Genomic DNA, 25,647 nt, shown 5'->3' on the forward strand with positions numbered 1-25,647 from the left:
AATTAAAGGAACACTCAAGGCACCATAACCACTACAGCTGGCCCTGCATGGTATAGTTTAGCTCAGTGGAGCTATTGTAAGCTCCATGCTGGAGCTTCTAGATCCTCAGGATAGAGAAGCGTAACAATTTGACTACTTACCCTGGGAGCATATCTTGGCATTACTAGCACCATAACCACTACAGCACACTGTGACGGATATACTGCTCAAAGTATTCCTTTAAGTTAGACATTTACACAAATAGTAAAAAAAATTATAGTTATTGTTTTTGTTATTAACATGCCATTTATTTAAATATAAGCTTTCTATTCCTGATGATTTTCAATGTTTCATGCAACATTAACAATTATTACTGCAGTGAAAGTTTTTGAAATAAGTAATTTCCCAACTCTCTCCCCAGGCTTACAGTCTAACCGGGAAGTGGCTGAGATACCCCAGCCAACCATGTTCCTGTCGGAATTCAATGCTAGCATGGGCAGTTACTTAAAGGGAACCCAAACAGCCATTCACGGCTTTCGAATCTCTTGATAAATATGTACGGTAACTGTAAACTGTTCGGGCTGGTAAATAGAAATTGCTTTTTTTTTTTTTTAAACCTCTATTTGTCTCTAAAACTATTGGAAAATTCAGCACATTTTTTTTTTAATTATTATTAAATTAGTCCCTTTCACAATGCTCCGTTAAAAAAACATTGTGCCCATGATGGAAAACAAGGAAGTGGATGAAATCGCAGGCCTTTTCTTTTTTTACATATTGGAAAAAGCAATGCATCTTTCTCACTGCAAAAAAATAAGAATGATATTACACAATATTCTAACAGAGGTGGGCATGGTTGTAGTTCAGGGGACTGGTATGCACTAATAATATATTAGTATTGATACTCCGCTTCTAGTTTCAATCTAACCTTGAAAAGCATCCAGTGCTGTTTTTTAAATGGTTAACAGTCTAATATTGATTGGCTAAAGGAGCATTAATCAATCAATATTAATCATGATTTAACAATTGTCTTTTACTATAAAACTACTCTTGCCATGACGCTGTCGGAACCTGGAACATGTGTACAGGGGAACATATACCATAAACGGGTCATTCTCCTACCTCCATGTATCAATCTGTGTGACTGTATTATAATTAAATATTAGAAAGAACCAAAATGTATAAAGTAGAATTCTGACACCATAAACACAAACCTCTTCCAGCTGGCAGGCTTTAATGACGCTCAGATATCGATACTGGTCGTAAGAAACCCCAAACACGATATTTTCTTTGATTGTCCCAGGCATGATCCAAGAGACTTGTGGAGAAAATGATATTCTACCGCTGTGCTTTATTTTCCCCGCAGACGGTTCCAGTTCTCCCATAATCATCATTAACAGTGAGGTCTGAAACAGCAAGCATAAGGCGTTATCATGGTAATCGAGCGGGCAGACTGGCCACATTTACTCGCATAGATAGTCTGGTGGGCTGAAGAGCATCGCTAAATACATAATAATGCCCTGGATCATGAAGTGAAGGTGTACCGCGACAGTTTATAGTATATAATTCGAATACGATGAGTGGACGTGCTTCTGGGGAATAAAACACTACTCCCATAAACCTCCGCTGCACATGGGTTAATGGGATAAGAGCAGACCCCAATAGATATGATGAAGGAATGATGGACCTACTACTGATACTAAAGTTTTAACTGTTTAGAGCGGTGGTAACACCACTGTCTTAGCAAAAGGAACCCAGGTTCAAATCTCACTTAGACCACCTCGCCAGTAAGTGTTCTTGGGCAAGAGACCTAATGATATATATATCCACCTGCCTAAAATCCTTATAGATTGTTTGAGCAGGGCTTTCATCACCTTCGTAAATCCCCTTTCTATAACTGTAAAGTGTTGCGGAATATGTTCGTGGTATATAAATGCTAAAAATAATTTTTCTAAGTCAGTAGCAAGATCTTCATTTAATATGTTGAATGCATTATTTATTTCTTGTATTCTTCTTAATGGAAGGTTTATTTTGGACATTGGCGTTCCTTTAAACTACAGATCATCTCTCTTACAAACAAATGTTTAGATTATGTCAAAGCACCATCCTAACGATGCATTGTGAAATCAGGGGTGTACAGATCATATTTGCATACCAGATACACTTTAAGGGTGACATTGGATGTAGCAGACAGCCTCATATAAACATATTGCTATAAAGCACTGTGAGAACGTCTCTGCTCAGCATTTACTATGAGTTATGTATTATAGAAAATGATGCAATCAGCTCTCGTAAAACCCTCCAGCCCAGTGACATGTAAACAGATAACACGTCTAGTGTAGAATAACACATGGAGAAGCTACAGAGAATGACATCTTTACACCTGCAATCATTCTGTTAATTAGTAGCCAGCGGTGAAATCTAAGCGAAGAATTGAGAAATAAATGTAACGTGAAACCATTTTTTTTTAACATCTACTTCAGGTAACAGGTTAGCAAGTCGGTGAGAAACACCAACCAATCAGAGATCTATCGCTACCGCGTCACTCACAACAACAGGAACATTTTGCACCTATCTACAAATTAAACTGACATGTCTCTTAGAAGTTCTATTCCATTCAATTACAAAGCAAATTACCTACACAGAGAGAGAACGGAGGAAATTCACAGCAAGAGCTGAGGTCAATCAATTTATTAAATAATATAATTTAACACAAAAAGTGTCATTGAAATCATAGGAGCAGGTTCTAGGAAAAATATAGTGATCACTGCTATTTACACCATATATACCACAGCAAGAAGGTGGTCAAACATTTTTTGGTAAACATGTATTAAAATACTTTAAAAAAAGGATTAATGATTTATTCAACAGTAAGGTAAATAAGGATGGTTCCCATTGAGGAAAGGGTCCGACCACAGAATTGCAATACTTGAGACTAGGTTCGAGTATGATATTGCATTTATGAAGAGTGGGTTCCACTATGATATTCAAATTATGGAATGGGGGTTCTAACATGATATTACATTTATGGAGAGTGGGTTCCACTATGATATTAAACTTATGGAATGGGGGTTTTAACATGATATTACATTTATGGAGAGTGGGTTCCACTATGATATTCAAATTATGGAATGGGGGTTCTAACATGATATTACATTTATGGAGAGTGGGTTCCACTATGATATTAAAATTATGGAGATTGACTTCTAGTATAATATTACAATAATGGAGAGAAGGTTGTATTATGATTTTACAGTTATGGAAACGAGGTTCCCTAACATGATTTTACAATAATGGATGGAGGGTTCTAACATGAAATTACAATTCTGGACAGTGGGTTAGTTTTTACAATAATAGATAGTGGGTTCTAGTATGATATTAAAATTATGGAGAGTGGGTTCTAGTATGATATTAAAATTATGGACAGTGGGTTCTAACATGATGTTACAATTCTGGACAGTGGGTTGTAGTATAAAGTAAGGGATTCATAGAGAATGCGTTAGTAACGGGTAAATTGATAAAGTATTCTAGTGAATATAAGGGAAACGGTTCAATTACGTTTTTACAATAAGTGAAAATGAGGTTCTAGCATCATAGTACAATAATGGAAAAGGGGCTTGTATTTTATTTTACTATATTTAAACAGGGTTCTAGTGTCTAAAAGCAATAAGGAGCCAGCACAAGTCAAACACAGCCCTGACCAATCAGCATCTCCTCATAGCAATGCAGTGAATCAATGCATCTCTATGATGAAAGTTCAGTGTTTCCATGCAGAGGGTGGAGACACTGAATGTCAGTCACACTGTGCAGCACTGACCCAGGAAGCACCTCTAGCAGCCATCTGAGGAGTGGCCAGTCGAGTTATCCCTAGGCTGTAATGTAAACACTGCATTTTCTCTGAAAAAAACAGTGTTTACTGCAAAAAGCCTGAAGGGAATGATTCTACTCACCAGAACAAATACAATAGGCTGTAGTTTTTTCTGGTGACTATAGTGTCCCTTTAACAAAAATGTGTCTCCATGTTTTACCTTTCCAGCTCCAGTGGACCCAGCGACGGCCAAAAGCTGTCCTTTATCTAACGTGAAACTGATGTCTGAAAGGACAGGAGTGAGATGAAGTGAGAAATTACTGAAGAACAGGTTTGGATCTTCATTAGTAGCGCCATTTCCATTCACTTCAAGTTTTGCTTTTTCAAAAAATTGCCCCATGTCCTGTAAAGAAAAATAGACATATTCTGTTTAGATTTCATGGATTCAGATTTCATAAATGACTTTAAAACAAGGTGACCTAATATTGTTGTTACACCTACCTCATCCCAAGATGCAGAGACATTTTCCATGACAACATCAGTGGTGGTTAGATTGTATTCTAATGGTTTAAATTCTTCTTTTTGCAAGAAATCCTGTTAAAAACACAACAAAAATAACTATAGTTCTGCATGATTTTTACTGTAAATAATCCCAGCTGTGATAAAAGTAAAACAATTATGAGAAAAACCTAAGCCTGTCATTGGGGGCTGCTTAAGTTTAAAGATGGTAACGCACTACAATGTACCCCCAGAATTTGACTTTGCCTACCTAAAGGACAACAGTCACATCAACAATGAATTACTATAATAATCCTATCATCCTGTTTTAAAGGAAATAGATTCTTCGTTAAGTGAAGTACATGTAAAAATGAAAGAGGAAAATCGCATTCCTACCTTCAGTAGAGGACAGGGTCCTTCAGCCATATACATGACCCTTGGGTCAGACAGTGTTTGGAAACCAACAGTTAGTCTCTATGGTCTTCCTTGCTTCACTCCCTGCACAGTGCAGTGACGCCATCAGACCCACCATCTGTCTGATTCAGATACTGTCTGACCCAAACTGCATATGTATCCTTAAAGATATGAGTTCTTCTCATTTAATTTAACAAATAATCTATTTCCTTTAAATACGTGATGAAGGGATCATTATATTAAAAAATAGTGTTAAGGGGTATACTCAACCCCTGACCCAATTAGACACCATGCAGGCATATGTATTTGGGAAACAGCAGCCTCTTTAGCATAATTTGATTCCACCCTCTGATTCTATTACCCAATGACTACCCTACAAGACAATACAATACAATACACACACATGTATATCTTTTGGGGTGTACAGGATATGAGGAACCAATACAAAGTCAATGGGAATATCAGAAATCCTTCTTTTGCAGACTAAGCATGTCTAAGAGATGTCTATGCAGAACATAAGAAGAATTTCAAACATGCCCCAAATCTTGAATTGATTAGTTACTTGGAATCTTCACAGCAGTTACCAATAAAGCAGGGGGATACATTGTAACACAAATCAGGACAATGAAACACTTGGGGGTGTTGCCTCCCGTGTCCCTATAGACCAGCTTCTACTAGACTGCACTTATGTATAAAATACATATCATCTGATAAACCACTATAGCACTCCTGTTTTTGAAACTTGATTATCTAAAAATAAATATATTACCAACGTTAATTTAACTAATTTAACTAATAATGGTGTACTTAATATTTCAAATATACTAGAAGCTAAGGTGAAACTGTGTTTGAAGCACCTTATAGAAACATAGAATGTGACGGCAGATAAGAACCAATCGGCCCATCTAGTCTGCCCAAAGTAATTCCATTGTCTTCTTAAAAAAAAAATCCCAAAAAACATAGCAAGGCAATAAAAGTACGTCTTGTGGTTCCCTTACTAAACTAGAAAATATGGAGGACTAGCAAAGAAATTATACATTTTATGCCAAAACAAAGCGGAAGATATGGCCGCTTGATTATACTTTTCACACTTAGCAATTTTTGGGGCGTAAAATTTGTAATCCACCAATTTTCTCTCATTTTATATCTCTCATATAAGGCCCTAAATGGTGTAGTAAGTGTGTTGTATGAAGAGACATACCTGTATTTTATCTATCACTCCAAGAGAGTCATACCAGGTCTGCACAGCCCATGGGAACTGTCTCGTCACCGTCATCCTGAGGACAATACTGAATGAAATTGTGGTGAAGATTTTCCGAAGGGCAATCCCGTTGGTTAGCAAGTGTGGCAGTATGGAGAGAAACACCACAAAGAAACCTGAGAAAAAGAAGGCTGAGCTGTTGAAGTATCTCACATAAGCTGCTTTTCTGGTAAGCTTCAATTCCACCCTGTATCAAAACAAATAGGAATATACTGTGTATCTGGGTTCCATGCAGTCTGATTAGCATTTGGACTGATCACTGAGTGCACTGTATGTGATTATTTTCATACCGTGCACAGAATTCTGGGAGAGTTGTGAAAATTCAATTTTAGAACTGCTGTGTCTCGGGATGGTCTTTTAAAGTTATCTTAGAATATTAAGGTTCTGTGCAATAGTATATTTGACAATACTGTATCCTTAAATTAGTGGGAGTTGTTGCATTTTGATATTGCCACAATTGAAATAACAGATAATCATCGTGGAAAATATACTCATTTAAATTTGTGTTCCTTTGAATATAAAAAATAACAGAATGTCCCAGTGACTGACTCCAATGCATCCCATAAATATTTAGATGTAACCAACTATTAAAAAAATCTGGTATTTATATGATTCACTAGACTGGGAATTGGGGACAAATGACAAAGCAAATGCACTTTTAAAGCCAAACAAGCAAAATCGTAAACAAAACAAATCATCAAATCAGACAAATTTGCAGCTGCTATGTTTTTTGTTTGTTTTTTTAGCATGATATGTTCTGTTTTCCTTGTCAATGCTCCACAGTTCACTGTTGAGTGAATAAATGTACCGGTATGTTTTTATTTTGTGTATGTATATCTACATACACACACAAGTAAGCACAATGTGAAATAACTTTTTTTCTAATTAACATAGATCAAATAAACTTCCCGAATGATTTAATACTGTTATAAAAAAATGTCCAAATGAGTTACCTACAGATGTCTACGGGAATTTTTCTAGATAAATCATTTGTAAAGTTTTTATAACAGTATTGGATCATTTAGAAAGCTTATTAAATTGAAGCCTAAGTACTTTTAACAGGTTTATCAACCACATTTCCTGATAACTCATTTGTTTTCTGCAATATTTAGGTCAATTATATCACCTGTTCCTATAAAAAAAAACAATTACAGTTTGTGCAATTAAAGAGGTAATGTCACCTTTCTGAACGTGACAGTCCACAGTTCCCTTAACCCATTTAATACTATTTAATTATTAGCATGATTGTGTACCCTCCACCATAGTAGTTAAATTAATTTCCAAAATAATAATTAAAAAAAAAAAAACAAGGATTTAGTATAGCGAACTTTTAGTTTGATCAGCTTGTGCAAAGAAAACAGAGAGGGGGCAGTTTCCATTTAATGAGGTATAGAAATTCTACATTAGAACGTTCCCATTGATTAGATATAACACAGGTAGAGAATCAGGACATAGGGCATTGCCTAAATCACTACTATTAGATGAGTTTCTAAAAAATACAGGCTCGATTAAAAATATCCAGCATGGAAAGAAAAATTAATATTTGGAAAAGCGTTGAGTGTACTATGATGTATGATAAAATGTACTCTGATACTAATTGCCATATTAATAATACTAAATACATTAATTATATCCCTTTGCTGATCATTATCTAGACACTGTACACATTACTCCTCTAAATTATTTTATGTTTTTTTTAAGTATAATTTTTATTACATAATTTTTTTACAAATATAAATATATAATCAATTAAATTTAATATAGGCATTATAAAGAATATATTCTTCTGCTAATTGGACACAATTCATTATCTTAAACGTACTCTTGAAATAGCTATGGTTAGACTTACATAAATGAACTAATACATGTCGTCGGACATATCTACATTTCGATCCGGTGTTCTAATATATTTTAATATGTCTATATATTCAATATGTCTATACCTTACATGAAATAGTACATTACACAGAACATCACAAAAAACTACAATAATAATAATAATAATAATGTTTCTCTTGATTGAAGGATTGGAGAGGAGGGGGGAGGATTCTATTTGCATTATTTTAGACTTCCCTTAGATATATATGTTGTTACATTATAACATATTAATTTATCTTAGTGATTCATCCCAAAAACCACTGTATCTGAGTCTTTTGTTATTGGAGGTCGGAATATATTTTTCCATATTTAGTTGCTGGTATAACTGGTGTTTAATCAGACACCAGTTAGGCTTAGACTGATTTTTCCAATTTCTAGCTATAATTGATTTAGCTGCTCTCAACATATGGAGAATAAAATCAGTTCTTTTTTTTTTATATATATATATTAATATATTAATATGTAAAAGCCTCAGATCTGGTCTTAGGAATATTGCACACTTTAAGATTTTATTTGTTTTTCTTCCAACATCCTGCCATAGTAATCCAACACTCCCACCAAAATCTGCCTCCTTTGCCCCACATCTCCAACATTCAGAAGATTGGTTGGGAAATATTGTATTTAACTGTTTGGGAACTAAATACCATCTGTTTAGAGTCTTAAAGTGTAACTCGTTTAAATGTAAGCAGTGAAGATTTTTATTTAGAACCTGAATTGCGTCACACCACTCTTTGAGGGACGATTTGCATACCCAAATCTCTACTACATTTTGATATTTCTGGTGTAAAGTATTTATTTTCCATTTTATATAATAAAAAATTGATTTTAGAATTCAATTTTTTAGTGTCCATTGCATTATTAATTTGTTTGAAATATTTTAAAGTTTCTTGTTCATACGGAAGTTTTAGCCTTTTCATTAAATATTATCTTACTTTTAAGTAATCAAAAAAAATCTTTATTCATAAATCCTGATGTCCTTTTAAGATAATTAAAAGTTCTACTTTTTCCTGATGAAATTAAATCTCCAACAGTTTTAATGCCTTTTTCAGACCATGAGAGTGGGTTAGTATCGGGCAATAAATCATTTAGTAATTCTATTTTAAGAGATTGAATATTTTTCTCTCTTATATTTAGTTTCTGTACCAGTTTTTCAGTAATTATAAAAGATAATTATCTATACACTGTACACATTACTCCTCTAAATGTTTACCATCAATACCTAAGGGAGTAGCAATGGCCACCAAAAATATCACCAGTGCTCTTTCCTGAAGCAGCATTTGATATACAAATGTTACCATTAGACGTTAAACTGAGTTTATTGATCACAGAGGGATAAAGAACCTACCAGGTATGCATCCTGCCATCATGATGTTTTAGCAAATTGTAGCACACCTTTGGAGACTATAGAATGTGTATATTAGTCTGACCAATGGGATTTGATAAAACCATCCCTTATTTTTGACCTCGTAATCTCATAATATGAAAAGTAAACATAACCATTTATTGTACAGAATTATACAACAAATACGCCTTTCACACAATGGCAAACACATACATTAAATACTTCATATTTGCTGTGGGGTTTTAAATATTCTGTAAAGAACCGCAGTAGTTTGCAAGTGGTTTGAGGGATTACTACAAGATAGTATCAGCAGGAAAATACATTTTAATCCATGTTTAAGTTTTTCTTTTGATTGCTTTGTGATTCTTCACGTACCTTATTGTTCCCCATGTCCTCTAATAGGACTAATAAATGGTTGCAAGCCAAAATAACTAAATGAGAGTTTGGCACTGAAACACGTTTTTTTTTTTTTTAGCTGGTATGTGAGTAAATCTTTGTAACCATAACAAACATAGTAAACCTTTTTTTTCTAGATTAGAGATCTTTTTATTCAGCCTCCCTGTTTGTCCGCAACCTTCTCTATGAGATAATAAGAAAAGGGAGATAATGGTATCAGACCTCAATATTTCACTCGTCGCGTTCCTCAATAGCATTAATAGTGTGTATAAAGTCTAAATACATGTACGTATACTTTTTACATATCCGTAGTTTGGACATTAGAATGACCCTCTACGGTCAAATGTTCTTTATACCAGGATAGATCTACTTGTCACTAGTTTTCAAGTGCATTCCTGAGTCTACATTTATTATTACCTAACTTAATAGTATTCATTTGACGTCTAAAAGAGGCAAGACTAAATTGGCCTTGCCATGAATCTTGCTTTATTATTATTACCATTACTGTGAAACAATAAAACTGGATACCTATCCACGGAGCTCTCTCATGGGCAGGTGTACATTTTATTCAGAGTAATTCTGTGTTCCTACAAATTATCTGAATTTCACGCAAAGTTTCAGAATTAAGGAATTTAACTCCACATTACAATAAAACAGAACCAGCATAAATTCTGTCTGTCAAAAGTCAAGTTGAGGGATTTTTGTCCTTCTCTTTAATTCATGCAAATTGGAAATGTTAAGCCCCAACTGACTGCATAAGGCAAGTTGAAATAGTGATTTTCATGACCCAAACTTCTTAAAAGAGAAATTCAAATATGCCTCCTGTGTACGTTGGTAGCTGGGTCCCTGGTGGTTTTGTGGTAGAGCATTGTGGTCTGCACCAATATCAGGTGCAGATCATGTTAAGAGCTCCGTCAGGGATCTGACTCTTAGTTAATGAATCAGGGCACTGGCTGTGGCACTCCTAGTAATTTTGAGGGGAAGCAATGAAGTTCTTAAAGTGATCTGCATCTAATAGAGCTGCATACCACAAAGCTCCCTCGAGATGAATTTGTTCGGACAAACTGAGTTTTTCTGACGTGCACAAGACTAATTAGTAATATTTACACTTTTACTTCCATTACTGTAAAGTGAGAAGGGATACATTTGCCTTGATTAATAACCTTGCCTAGGAACCAATGTTCTGCAGCAGAAATTAGTTACAACTTTGCCAAGGAGTGTTGGCCTATGCTGGAACCCAAAATTAATATTGGGCATGAAATGTAAATTTTTCTGATATGCACACCTGTTATAAAATGTATTCTTTAAATATATATATATATATATTTTATTCTTTTTTTTTTTAATAAAATAGTTTTTATTTTTACTTGGTCTGAAAAATAAAAAAATAGAATAACACACCAAGGACTACAAATTCTGACAATTAATTTGAGCTGAAACTATGGCTGAAACTATGGCATTACCGGTTGTTAGTTTCAACAGAAAAACAGAAGACTAAGTAGATAAATGGTAAAATTATCTAAAGAAAGATTTAATATCCTTCATGTTCTGGATTATACCAATTTTTTGTGGAGAAGGTGTACACACATTATTACGCTGTTTAGAAATATTACAATGATTTTTGTAATATTCATTATTTGAAAACGTGTGACTTACTGTCTAATGCTTTCGATAATTTTTTCCATGGCATCCTCCCAGCAGTAGGCTTTAACTGATTGTATGTTTTCTATAATTTCAGATGTGATCACCAGTCTTTCATTGATCTTCCCTGCTCTCCGGTCCCTGTAAAATAATAATGTGTGCTCAATCTGAGGAACACTTCACACATCCAGAGCATATCAAGCAAATTAATTTAACCATACCAGTTCTTTAAAAATGTGTACATACATTCATATGGGGCTTTGGAAGGATTGGGTATGAGTACACCATTTCTCTGCAGAGGACAGAGCACAGACTAGCAACAGTTCCTGCTTTAATATTTCTTCATCTATAGATCTTCTATCACTGAGTGATGGAAGATATATGTAGATTCAGTTTATGGATAATGCCATGGTGGTGAGAGATGGATGATGTATGTAGATTTGGTGTATGGATGATGCCGTGGTTGTGAGCGATGGATGATGTATATCTAGATTTGATAAATTGGAGACGTTGTGGTGGTGAAAGATGGATGATGTATCTAGATTTGATAAATTGGAGATGTTGTGGTGGTGAGAGATGGATGATGTATGTAGATTTGGTGTATGGATGATGCCGTGGTTGTGAGCGATGGATGATGTTTATCTAGATTTGATAAATTGGAGACGTTGTGATGGTGAAAGATGGATGATGTATCTAGATTTGATAAATTGGAGATGTTGTGGTGGTGAGAGATGGATGATGTATGTAGATTTGGTGTATGGATGATGCCGTGGTTGTGAGCGATGGATGATGTATATCTAGATTTGATAAATTGGAGACGTTGTGGTGGTGAAAGATGGATGATGTATCTAGATTTGATAAATTGGAGATGTTGTGGTGGTGAGAGATGGATGATGTATGTAGATTTGGTGTATGGATGATACCGTGGTGGTGAGAGATGGATGATGTATCTAGATTTGATAAATGGATGATGTTGTGGTGGTAAGAGATGGATGATGTATGTAGATTCGGTGTATGGATGATGCCATGGTGTTGAAAGATGGGTAATGTATGTGAATTAGATTTTCCAGTTTGGTGTAATGTGATGCAAGAGCAGAGGTAATTCTCAGCTACTCTGAGTTCCTGTCAGGTTTCTGGGTAGATAGTAAGAAGAGGAGCTTCCAATACATTCAGATCTAGAGAGTATAACAGATGGAGTTCTTGACTATAACTGCTGGCAAAAGACTTTAGAATTCCTCAGGTCTATCCACTAAATTTATTTCCCCCCCAAGAAATAATAGAAAGCTGTCATGTGAAATATAGGGAAAGTCCTACTCAGAGAAAAGGACAACCTGTGAAAGATGCGGTGGCCCCCATAAAAAGGGGCATGAGAGCCACAAAAACAACATTGGCTAAACAACAAAAAAAGGACCATCTGGAGAGTAAAATAGAAAGACAACTAAACTTAAAAGGTGTCCTTACCCATGAAGGGGGTGCAGGAGCTAGATGACACTCACTGAAGTAGAACTGGCAAACTCATCTAAAACCAAAGGTGGTACGTCAAAAAAAAGATGACGGGATGCAGGTGAAGCTGCCATCTTCCTGTGCAGAGTGTGGAGTGTAACAGAATTTTGGAAGGCATTTATTTGAGTACGGGAGCACTAGTAGAAGAGAAAAGCTTAATTGGAGAAGGGGAGGAGACCAATTGTTGGAGTCTGAGAAGTAATGTAGAAGAATAGTGCAATGGTAGAGGGATGAGCGAGCAATGGGAGAGACGACAACAGCTTTTAAACCAAATTGAATATAGTTTGTAAGCATGGTATAAAAATGATGGTCACTGGGGTTGCAGATACCCATTTTCACTGTGAAAGGAAATGTGAAGAACAATCATGTTATAGACTAATATAAAACCTATTTTTTGTAAATCACAGCAACATAGGCAAGAGATTGGGATAATGTTTACCTATATTTCATCATTCTCCTTCCCAACCATGCTTGAAACAGGGCAATTATTACAAGAAATCCGAGTCCACAGAACGCAGAGGCTTGAAGTAAATCCCACAGTAGTCCCATCAACAGTATGACTTGCAGGGGAGCAATCCAAACAAAATGTGCCAGGGCCAGACCCTGCAAAATCAGGAGATCACACGGGTTAAAAATTGCTACAGTATTCAGGCAATGTGTACGTTGTACAGCAGAAACCTGCAAACTTAACACCAAGCAAAGAAGTTTACTTTACAATCTTATGAATGGATGCTAATTGTAATAAAGGTGTAACAATGTGTCTCTAAATTCCATATCGTGTGCATAGATAGGTTTTACTTGTGGAAAACCTTGGTCTGTATCGTATAGTCTAAACCATTACTCTAGGTCTTAGAGTTTTCTTTTCTTTTCTTTTACATTTAGATTGTGCATATAAAAGTACATAAAGACCACATGTTTCTTTCTAAAGAGTGGTTCCAACCCCATCATGACACCTAGTGTAATAGGACTACCATGATATGGGATTTGCTTAATACATCATGGTAGAGAGATTGAAACGTTAACATAACATTAAATTGAATCTACCTGTACACTAGACTTTTAACCATTATGTAATTTGGAATGATACACGTACTTTAATTTCACATAATGATCAAATTGGCAAGGCGTTTGTCACGATGACACACATTATTTTGGAGTCTAAACCTCTAAATTCACATGTGATTCCATGGTTTTTACCATGGAAGACTGAAATTTGAAGACTCAAATAGAAACCTACTCAATTCAACGCATTGACAATTTTTAATTTTATTTATTTTTAAAATTTTCTCTATTGCATTTTTTGTTCCCATTTTTTATACGGCTGCTATATCCAGATCAACACTTCTCTCCAAATTTTACAATTTAGTGTTTAGTGATCAAACCCTTTGAACAATGTGTTACAGCTCAGGAAATTATCGATTAGTTCCATGAAAACAAAGCTCAATATAAAGAATGAAGTTGTATGTAACTAATATGATGTGATTACAACCTATTTCTTATTTATTGAACATTTATTACACAAAAAATGGTTTTCTGGGAAAGTTTACACCAAATTCAAACCTATACTTTATATATTAGGTATTCCTTGTACTAAAAGTATGCAAACAGGTTAATAGCAAGCTAATAGTGCAGCATTTATTGGGAAAAAACATCTAATTACTCTATGTCACTAGTCAGAAGGAGAGAGAACTATGTCATTGCACTCACAGGGCGAATGTCTCGTAAATGATAAGAGCATCACATAGCAAACATTTATAACGGCCTTCTCATAATTCAGATCAAAGGAAACAATGTAACCTGCATTCTGACCACTTCGTAAATCAAACGAACACAGCTATATGAGTAAATAAATTAGCAAGGTAAAACTATCATATATGCAATTAATATTTGTATTAGTTTGTTCTAAAATGTAATATAATATGTAACCAATATTGCTGTTTTATTGTTTGTATTTTTTATTAATATTATTATTATTAAAAAAAAAAGGTTATCCAGGTTGATAAATAATGCGGAAATTCAAAAAGGAAAAAGGATCACATTACCTGTTGGTAAATAAAACTAAATGACTAGTCAGACCAGACTTTGCACAGTTATATGCCAATTATTATTATTTAAAGGTCATGTTCTTTACTAATAAATAATCCATACATTGACTATTTGATTTTACTATACAAATATTCCTAATTTTATTCAGTTCTCTTTTTTTTTTTTTTTTTTTTTTAACTCCAAAATCATAGATAATATTTTCTAGGTATTTAGACAGGAAATGTAATCTTAGCTGGTGGATAGACTTCAAAGACGTAGTAGGATCTAGATGTTATTATTGGCCAAAGTAATTGTATTTTTTATTGACCATAGAAAGATGAAAGACTGAATTGACCTTGGTAGGATCTGACATTTTCACACTGTGAAACTGCAGCTGGAGCCTTATGTACGGAGTTATCTCATTGGTAGAAATATAAGTATGCACCGTGGTGACAGACAGTGTCGTTTCGTAAGAGACAGTAGTCTGTAATTTCGGGATTGCTAGCACCACGGACAGCAGCTTATTGCTAGGACATTAACTGGGTTATTTCAATAGCGTGTATGTTGTCTCTAATTTTATTTAGATTACGTGTGCCATTGCAGATACACTTCATAGTGAACTTACCATGACTAACATGTCTTGGTGTAAGAATAAAATGTCATCTATACGTTGTGATGGCCACAGCGGTACCAAATGTTTAGATGCAAAGTTATCTAACATTTTAAAATGTGGACATTCGTGGGTTCTACTACTATAGTGTTTGCATAGCAGTAAATATTACTACATTGGACTTATATTTAAATTGAATTTGTTCTTTGTGTATGCGCAAGCCTCCAAGCTCCCAAGCGACACATGAATTGGTAATGGTTTAACTCCAATGCTCCCACATCTCTCTATAAGGAAGGGACAGCCAGGCACCCACTAATGATCTCAGCCTATCAACAGGCATCTATTGAAAAAAATGGTACATATCCCTATCTTCACGTTGCACAGCAAATAGGAACAGAAGCATTAGGCACCAGAGACCCAACTTTAGACAGCTGTCACCTAAAAATCACTTTTGACCAAAGGAGCCTTCAAGGTGTTTTTTAACTTCTGTATGTGAAATTTAGTGAAAAATGCTTCCTTACCTAAGCAATTCCTATTTTTTTCACTGCCATGTCATAGGGTCCCCTCCACTGACCGTTTATTCTCACGCAGAGCACATGGCGTGATGTCATCACTCAGCGCCTTGTCCTGAAGTCTAACCAGGTGGACAGTGATGGAGGTGTGTGCGAGATGTTGTTTAACTGCCTAACGGAGAACACAGGGTACTGAGTGATGATGTCACTGCCCTGTACTTTCCATAAAGCAGGACAAACAATGCAAGATAAAAAGTTGGGGCAATGGACCATCCAACAAAAGGTGGACCAACATAGTGGCAACATTTGTTTAAGCAAAAACAAAGGTTCCTTTCAATACACATACAAAAAATTACGTTGGACAAAAGAGATTTTTAGGTGACAGTATTCCTTTAATTTCCATTCTATGTTAGACTGAAACACAACTTTATTATGTATTATTGGCAGCCTGAAATCATTCAGTCTACTAACTTTATTTTCAGATTAATTATTTTCTCTATTTATAAGAACAAAAGTATTTGAGCTTTTACAGTAAACACTATTTTGTCTCCTTCATGGATTTTGAATAAATGAAAGTTGATTTATATCTGAAGATTTTAATTAAAAAACAAAAAGATCTCTTTCCTGTGAACCGTGTTCTTCTTTATTCAAATTTAAAAACAATAAGAAATTCACCTTCCCTAGAAAAGGCTGCCAGTCATACAGAAAAAAACAATACCGAGAACATCTTTATTAGGCTAGCTGCTCATAAATCTGTCATTAGTTTAGTTTTTCCTGTAACAAATATTGTGAAAGTATGTTCCAAAACGAAACATTCGCTTCTCCAGTTTTTTGTTCTACGTTACATGAAAGAAATAACTATAAAATATATATATATTTTTTAAATGTTGCTCCCAGGGAGGGTGTTGGGCATTCCATAAAAAAAAAAGGTTTACAACTGAATTTTTTTCTCAATGTTGGATATTGATTTTCAGTTAAAACCCAAATGACGACTGTTCTAACTAACACATTAAGAATTATATATTTTCTAAAGTATGTAGAAACATGATATGACTAGCATTTTAAATCATAAAATGTACATCATTACTAAGGTTTTTTTTTCTTCGTGTAGATCATAATAATTTCTTTGAAAGACTTTGTCCTTTTTCCTAACATTGATGACAATTTTGTTCTTTCCTGACGATGTAGTGAGGGGGGAAACGTCTGAGCTTTGGATGCGACTGATCGCTATCTCCATAGGCCAAAATGAAATCTAAGCTTAAAAGTATGTACATTTAAAATACATATAAAAAAAACTTAAATAATAAACAAACATATAACTACTGAAGTGTCCTAGTTTGCAACAAATTGGCAGTTTTTCAAGGAAGCAAGCAATGTAGGATTTTTTTTCAGTTGCTAAACAGGAGCACAGGACATATCCCATGATCCTCCCTTAATACAATGCCATAGACTTGCAAGGACCATGTGCTATAATTTAATATGGGTTTGTGATAACTGAAACTAGACAGAAAATCCTGAATGAATAAAGTTATCCATGTTGGTTGTCAAATATCCAGTCTTAACTCCTTATGAAGATGCCTATAATCATAACATTAGAAGGACATTTTAGTCACTGAAACAACCAGGGCCATCTTTCCGCATGGGCACGCTGGGCAGTTCCCTGGGGGCCCCACAAGCATAGCGGCCCCACAAGCATGGGTGCCTGGGGGCCCCACAAGCATAGCGACCCCACCCCGCTGCCCAGCATGCCCGGCCAACAGGGAAGATCCTTTGATCTCCCATGACGGCCCATGGAAAGGCGACCCTGTTTTATGGCCGTGGGCCCTCTCAGGACCCCTCATCGGCCCAAGGGCCCTTAGATCGGGGATAGAGGATCCGGAGGAAGAGGGAGTGTCCTGGGAGGAAGATCACTCCTCAAGCGAGCAGGCTGTGTGGAGTGTTGCCGCCATGTCCCACACCGCATTCTGCACGTGAAAGGAGTGAAACAGAACTCACCACCGGACCACCAGGGGTGGCTGTGTTCCCCTCCCCCCCTGTAAGAAGAAGGGTGGGTGGGACATAAAGTTTTATGATTTTTTTTTAAATGACTTAAAAATCAACAACAACATAAAACCATTTGCTCCCTGCACCCCTCACACTCTACAACCCACACACACACACACACACACACACACACAGCAACCTCTCTCACTCACAAGCACCCCTCACACTCACACACAGCATCCCTTACACACACACAGCACTCCTCACACACAGCACCCTTCAGAGACACACACTGCACCCCTCATGCACATGCACAGCACCCCTCACACACAAACACTTCACCCCTCACACACTGCACCCCTCACGCACAAACACTGCACCTTTCACACACACACATAGCACCCCGCACACACACACACACACACACACAGCACCCCTCACAAACACAATGTACCACTCAAAAACACACTGCACCACACACAAACACAAACACATACACCGCATCCCTCACTGCAGTTTGGGTGTATTCAGCAGTGTATGTGTGTATTCAGTAGTGTGTGTGTGTGTGTTTGTATTCAGCAGTCTGGGTGTATTTAGCAGTCTCTGTGTGTTTGTTCACCAGTGTCTGTGTGTGTGTGTGTGTGTGTGTGTGTATTCAGCAGTCTGTGTGTGTGTGTGTGTATATATTCAGCAGCCTGTATGTATTCAGCAGTCTCAGTGTGTGTATTCAGAAGTCTCTGTGTGTGTTTGTGTGTGTGTGTTCAGCGGATTGTGTGTATGTATTCAGCAGTCTGTTTGTGTGTACTCAGCAGTCTGTCAGTGTGTAGAAAAAGCAGTCTGTGCGTGTGTACTCTGCAGTCAGTCAGTGTGTGTATTCAGCAGTGTGCGCACGCATGTATTCTGTAGTCTGTGTGGCTTGTATTCAACAGTCTGTGTGCGCATGTATTCACCAGTCTGTGTGCACAGGTATTCACCAATCTGTGTGTGTATTCAGCAGTCGGTGTGTGCGTGTATTCAGCAGTCTGTGACTATATTCAGCAGTCTGTGTGTATGTATGTATTGCATTTGTTGAAGGTACCAATAAATATAAGCTTATTTTTATCGATAATTTAAATTTTTATTCCTGTGAGTTGTTGTGTAGGCAGGGCCCCAGTGCACTGCTTTGCCGGGGGGCCCATAATGCTGTTAAGATGGCATTGGAAACAACTTTAGCTTAATGAAGCAGTTTTTATGTATAGATCATGTCTCTCAAGTCTCACTGCTCTCTGCTGTTAATTTTTTATCTCCTGCTGTGCAAAATTAACTTTAATCACACACAGGAAGTTCCTGCAAGGTCTAGCTAGCTGTTAACAGTGCAGGAGATAAGAAATTCTAAATTAAACAGACTGTGCAATTAAAGATGTGTATAAGAAGGCTATGCAAGTCACATGCAGGGAGGTATGACTAGGGTTTTTAAACAAAGTGATTTAACTCCTAAATGGCAGAGAATTGGACAGTGAGACTGCAGGGGAATTTTCTATACACCAAAACTGCTTCATTAAGCTAAAGTTGTTTTGGTGACTGTAGTGTCCGTTTAACTCTTAAAACATGTCCTGGCTTTACCAAAGATTAGGGCCACCACATTGCATGAAGGTGATCTGTGCGTTTATTTCGATTTTTTTCTGTGTTACTTATTTATTACACGGAATAATGGAGTAATGCTTAAGACAACAACAAGGTACAACATGAAAGTCTAAAACAACATTTAAATAAAAGAACGATTGTATAATATATACATTACAGTTGGCGGATTAGAACTTGTGAACCCTGTATTTCATCATTTGAGTGTATACAGTATGATATGTACATGCTATACGATATGATATGTATATACATTAATGTACCAGTACAATCATTTACATACATTAATTTAATATGTATCCAGTACAATCATTTACAATGTTCTTACCTCATCAAATTTATTAAGGTTGTTGGAGAGAAGGCTCACTAGTTGCCCCGTGCTAATTTTATCCAAAACTTTGCTTGAAAGCTTTAATGTCTGCAACAAAAAAAGTAATTTATAAATAACACTACACAAGCAAGGTTGCATGTCTGTGTACGATGATCAGCTATAACATTAAAACCACTGTTTAATATTGTGCAGGTCCCCTCGTGCTGCCAAAACAGCTCTGTTGTGTCTAGGCATGGACTCCACAAGAACTATGAATGTGTCCTTTAGTATTTGGCACCAAGACATTAGTAGCAAATAATTTAAGTCCTGCGATTTACGGGTTGGGGCCTCCGTAAATCGGATTGGTTGACCCAGCACATCCCACAGATGCTCAATTGGATTGAGACCTGTGGAATTTGGAGGCCAAGACAACACCATGAACTCTTTGTCATGTTCCTCAAATCATTTATGGACAATTTTGCAGTACGGCACGGTGCATTATCCTGCTGTAAGAGGCAACTGCCATTGGGGACCACCATTGTCATGAAGGGGTGTACGTGGTTTGCAACAATTTCTAGATAAGTCATATGTGTCAAAGTAACATCCCAGGATCCAAGGTTTCCCAGTAGAACATTATCCACAGCATAACACTGCCTCCGGCTATCTCTTTCCCAGGTAGATGACACACACGCACCTGGCCATCCAACTGGTCTAAAAGAAAGAATGATTCATCAGACCACGCAATCTTTTTCCATTGCTTTATGGTCCAGTTCTGACACTCACCCACTGACGGTACTTTTGGTGGAGGACAGGATCATGGGCACTCTGACCAGTCGGAGCAAACTGGAATGCATTTTGTATTCTGACATCTTTCTATCCTGACCAGTATTGAGATTTTCAGCAAATTCGGTACTAATCATTGCATAAAGGGAACACCCCACAAGATTTGACATTTTGGAAAGGCTATGACCCAGTCGTCTAGCCATCACTATTTGGCCCTTTTCATGTGCCATTCTAAGGATTTAATCGATGTTATTGACTTCACCTGTCTGTGGTTTTAATGTTGTTGCTGATCAGTTTATGTATATGCTTATTATGATGTATCACCTTTTTGTAAATTAAACTAAACATTGCTATTCTCATTTGCATTCCTATATGGTGGAGACCAAATATGGCAGGATGTAGTAGCAGAGTTCTCACTCCGAAAAGTAGACAGAGGCCAATCGCTAAATAATAGGCAATCGATCGTTCAGCAGCATTGTCTACATCATAAGACGCTATGATCCTTCCAAGGAGAAGAGGCTGAACAGCTTTGGTGACTTCCTGGAAGAAAAAAAACAAGTATGAAAACAAATAATGAGTAAACTACTTAATTAATAAAAAAAAAAATATTTTGTATTATGCAACATCCTGCTACTATGAAAAAAGGAATGGGGAAAATAAAAAAATAAATAAATAGAATGCATTTAATGTAACTCCAGCTTAAAAATAAATGTATAAAAGAAAATATAACTTCCGATTTTTACTTGTTTGATACAAATTGGAAGTTTTACCAAGAATCAAGAAATAGATGAAAATATTTTCAGCCAATCAGATCACTCTGCCATTTTCATACATCTCCGGTCGGACAGAGGTAGAATCCGACCGTTAGTCTCCTGCTTCACTCCCTGCACAGAGTGGCCACTCTGTGCACTGCTAAGCCACCATCAGCCGCTGCTCTATGTAGTCTGCCTGGGTCGAATTCCGACCACATTGGCAATTCTCATATTTACTGAAGCCAAATACGATCAGAATCCGGCCAGTCCGACCAGTTCTGTAACTGGTTTAAATGAGGAAACCACTGATTTTCTGAACTCATCCAAACCAATCTACAGCACCGGAATTGGAAATTATCCTTCACTAACAATTTACAAATGATTGATAATTTGAAGAACTATTTGCCCACTGACTGCTCTATCAACAAGTGGGTAAATAGTTAAAAACCCTCTGCAGAGCGAGGGTAATTATGTGGTGGTTGGCCAATGCTTGTTAGCCAGCCGCAAAACATTAAACAGAGATTGCTAAAAGTGCTAAAAGATTTTTATTTATTTTGTATTTAAGCCGTGGAGTGTCCCATTAAGCTAAAGTTTGTTTTAGTGCTTATAGTGTCCCTTTAATGCATTTTGCAAGCAGCTTCTCTTGTGCTTGTCTTAAATAAAGAATTGTTAATGTGGTAGTCTCGGAAACTGCAATAATTATATTTTGGTTAATATGTGGGAAGGAAGGTCACTGAAAGTGTAGGAATAGAGGATTTTAATTTTCCCATTTCATGCCGACCAGCCTATGCTCTTTAGCATCCAGAAAAGCCATCATAAGGAGAGATATTTCACATTGCATGTCAATGTTTAATGAAAACCGAATATATAGGCAAAAAAAAAAATATAGGCAAAAGTTCTGACTATAGCTAAGTTAGATAACTTTTCTAGGTTAGCCAGTATTACCTACATTTAGCAATTTGGTTTTCAATTTACTACAAATTGATGTTTAGAGATAAAACCCCATAATTCTCAACTAGTAATATTTCCCTGATTAAATAGGCAACTTAAGTAATGTCATCCATTTTTCTGCCTCTTAGCAATAAACTGCTTTATTAGCACAAAATAAGGTTTACCCTCCCAGACTATTACAATGAAACACACAATCACAGTCTATTGGGCTCTGTATCTATTTATAAAATTATTAGTATTAATATTATGAACTAGTTTATTCTCAGTTCCGGCACTCAAGTGAGTGTTCATATTTCTATTAACACTGTTATAATATAATAACCATGTTGTTTCAATTGATAGACATAGTAAACACCAGTTTTAAATCAAGGGTGTCAATCAGAAGCATTGTAGAATTTAACAAACCCTACAGTTCTCTGTCAAGCAAAGAATTGTAAAGATTTATGTGAGCTTAAATGCCAAATCATTTTGAGGGCTTAATTTAAACACCCTACTTTAAATGGTAACATGCAATGGGAGTAATTACAGTAATGTCCCAAATTCATTATCATTGGTAAAATAACTAATCACTTTACCCCGAGATATAATAAAATTCCGTAGAAAATGAATTTCCAGAAAAAGCATCGTTTCAGTGCATTGATTAATCTGGGGTTTGTTTTTGATGTAGCCAGTTCTCGGTCCCATTCTCTAGAAAAAGACAAAACAAAAAGTACAAGACACATTTTAAGCGCAGTTTACATTTCTATCTATCATTGCTACACTTGGCCGTTTCCAAGGAGACCCAAAGCATCGAAGTAAGTATGCTAATTAAAAAAAGCCACAACTTTTGAATGCTGCTGTGAATCTTACGTTATGGTCTTGAAAACGCAAGTTCAGTACCAGTTCATTCATGTGTTTGTCAGATTTCAAAACCCAGCCATATATCTCACGGCAGGGAGTTAATTCATCAAAAGGTCACATTGTGTGTTTAAAGATACTTGCCAGGGTTCTTAGGACCGATGCACAAATTATAGGCAAATAAAGATTTGGAGTTTGTCCAATCCCACGAAAAAAAGAACACAATGAAGAACTATTCTGACTTGTAACAATGGACACAAAGATGACTTGTTGACAGTAACATCTTATCTAGCAATGCAGAAACAAATCATATCAGAACCATTGTAACATTCCTTTACTAAATCTGTGTATATGAAAAAATAAATAAATCCTAGGCAAGCTGTCTGCTTCTGAACAGCACTCATAATGGGTGGGGGTGTCAGAGTTATATTTCCACTCCGCAATATATCTAGTTTATTTGTTTTCCTGTTCTTATACAGATATCCTACGTAGAGCACCTTAAAAAAATCTTTCAATTCATCAAAGATATATTAAAGGAGCACTATAGGGTCAGGAACACAAACATGTATTCCTGACCCTTTAGTGTTAAAACCACCATCTAGCTCCCCTGGTCCCCCCTTGCCTCCATAAATATAGAAACATCTTACTTGTATTCAAGTCTGGAGCTGCATCTGGTGGTCTGAGCCAATCACAATGCTTCCCCACAGGATTGGCTGAGACTGTCAAGGAGGCAGATCAAGCGCAAACCCAGCACAAGTCAAACACAGCCCTGGCCAATTAGCATCTCCTCATAGAGATGAATTGAATCAATGCATTTCTATGGGGAAAGTTCAGTGTCTGCATGCAGAGGGTGGAGACACTGAATGTAAGTGCTGTACACTAGGCAGTACTGCCCAAGGAAGCAGCTTTAGCAGTCATCTGAAGAGTGGCCAGTGGAGTTATCCCTAGGCTGTAATGTAAACACTGCATGTTCTCTGAACACACAGTGTTTACAGCAGAAAGCCTGAAGGGAATGATTCTACCCACCCGAACAAATACAATGAGCTGTAGTTGTTCTGGTCACTATAGGGTCCCTTTAACAGGCAAGGAGAGGGCTATATCAATAGACATACAGGGTTAATCAAACTGAATTTAAAATTTAAGGTCAAAATAGTCAAATTAAAATCCGAACTAAAATGGAAAATATTTTTAAGTTGGCTTCATGGGTCTAAATTTTGAAAATCATTTTATATATTCATTCCAATGCTCACTTTAGTAAATATGTCTCATAGTGATGTAATGTAACATCTGTAGCAAGTTTATACAAAGTGTTATGCAAGAATGCACATGAGCTTACAATCTAAGTCTAACCATGTACATCCTGTGACTGATGGACTAATAATACATACAGATGTCTCTAGATTATATGTTAATGGGGGGAGGGGCACTCATCAACAGGATCAATATGTTTTTGTTTTGTTTTTGTTTTTTCAATAAACATCCTTCCATCACGCTTCCTAAATTTTGTTGTGAGTTCAGTTGATTATGGCCTTCTTTCAAATCTCAGGGGGAGACAGGGGGGGCACACATGGAAAGGATGGAGAAGGGAGAAATGGGACACATGGAGAGGCTTTGGAGGGGGATGAATGAGACACATGGCTTGGGGGGAATGAGACACACTGAGGGGCACTAAGAGACACACTGAGGGGCACTAAGAGACAAACAGAGGAGCTGTGGGAACACACATACACACAGAAGGGGGAGAAAGAGACACACAGAAAGATTTTGGGGGAGAAACAGACATACACAGAAAGTCAGGGGGGCATAGAGAGACACACGGAGGGGAAGGGCAAAAGAGACACACAAAAGGACTGGGGTAGAAACAGACACAATAAGGGGCTGGGGGAGAAAAAGGCCTGCCAGCCAGCCAGCCTCACCAGCCAACCAGCCACAGCAGCCAGCCAGCAACATTAATTAAGGTAAGAAGAGCTAACTTGGGCTGAGTATCAGTGACCTATGTTATACTACTATATTATGAATGGGGCCAGAGTGTTAAAGAGACACCTCTCCAGGGCCCGTTAGACTCAATTGTAATCTCTGATGGGTCTTTGATGGGATTCTAACATACAGTTTACAAATGTGTGCAATAAATATTCTTGAAAACATTTTTTTTCAATTGCAGGTACATTTTAATGTTGGAGGGGTTTTCAAAATAAAGTATGCCTAATGCTCTAAGTATGCCTCTACATAACTCCACGTTTCATATTTTGGACAGGTGAATGGATTACAAATTATAATTTTAACAAGGAACTAAACCCTCCCTGTTAAAAACCCAATCTCTCTTAATTCCACTTGTTTAACCTATACCTGGAAGGGAATTTTGGTCTATCAGTGATTTGTCCGAATGCTACAACAATCACCATATGTTCCAATCACAAAACAAACTAAATGGGCAATGGACAAGTCATTTCATATGTTTAATGATTCAGAGTTCTGTCCCAGAACACCAGAAAAACGATAATGGATAAACATAGATGAAACACAGCCCACCTGAACCAATTGATTTTT

General features: G+C 36.6%; 2 protein-coding genes across 2 annotated transcripts in view; both read right to left on the bottom strand.

The window, feature by feature from the left end:
- CFTR (CF transmembrane conductance regulator) overlaps window positions 1-25,647 on the bottom strand; it is a 94,934-nt gene that overhangs the window by 45,992 nt on the left and 23,295 nt on the right. The window contains exons 3-11 of the mRNA XM_063446842.1: window positions 22,839-22,950; window positions 20,885-21,100; window positions 19,796-19,885; window positions 13,157-13,320; window positions 11,230-11,355; window positions 5,898-6,144; window positions 4,286-4,378; window positions 4,005-4,187; window positions 1,191-1,382 (exon numbers count right to left, since the gene is read on the bottom strand). Coding sequence (XP_063302912.1) covers window positions 1,191-1,382; window positions 4,005-4,187; window positions 4,286-4,378; window positions 5,898-6,144; window positions 11,230-11,355; window positions 13,157-13,320; window positions 19,796-19,885; window positions 20,885-21,100; window positions 22,839-22,950 — 1,423 coding nt within the window. The remainder of the gene's footprint in view (window positions 1-1,190; window positions 1,383-4,004; window positions 4,188-4,285; window positions 4,379-5,897; window positions 6,145-11,229; window positions 11,356-13,156; window positions 13,321-19,795; window positions 19,886-20,884; window positions 21,101-22,838; window positions 22,951-25,647) is intronic.
- The window catches only part of ST7 (suppression of tumorigenicity 7), a 366,953-nt gene that overhangs the window by 14,184 nt on the left and 327,122 nt on the right, over window positions 1-25,647 (bottom strand). The window lies entirely within an intron of this gene.

This window comes from Pelobates fuscus, chromosome 3, assembly GCF_036172605.1.
Source record: "Pelobates fuscus isolate aPelFus1 chromosome 3, aPelFus1.pri, whole genome shotgun sequence".
In the NCBI taxonomy this organism is placed as follows: Eukaryota; Metazoa; Chordata; class Amphibia; order Anura; family Pelobatidae; genus Pelobates; species Pelobates fuscus.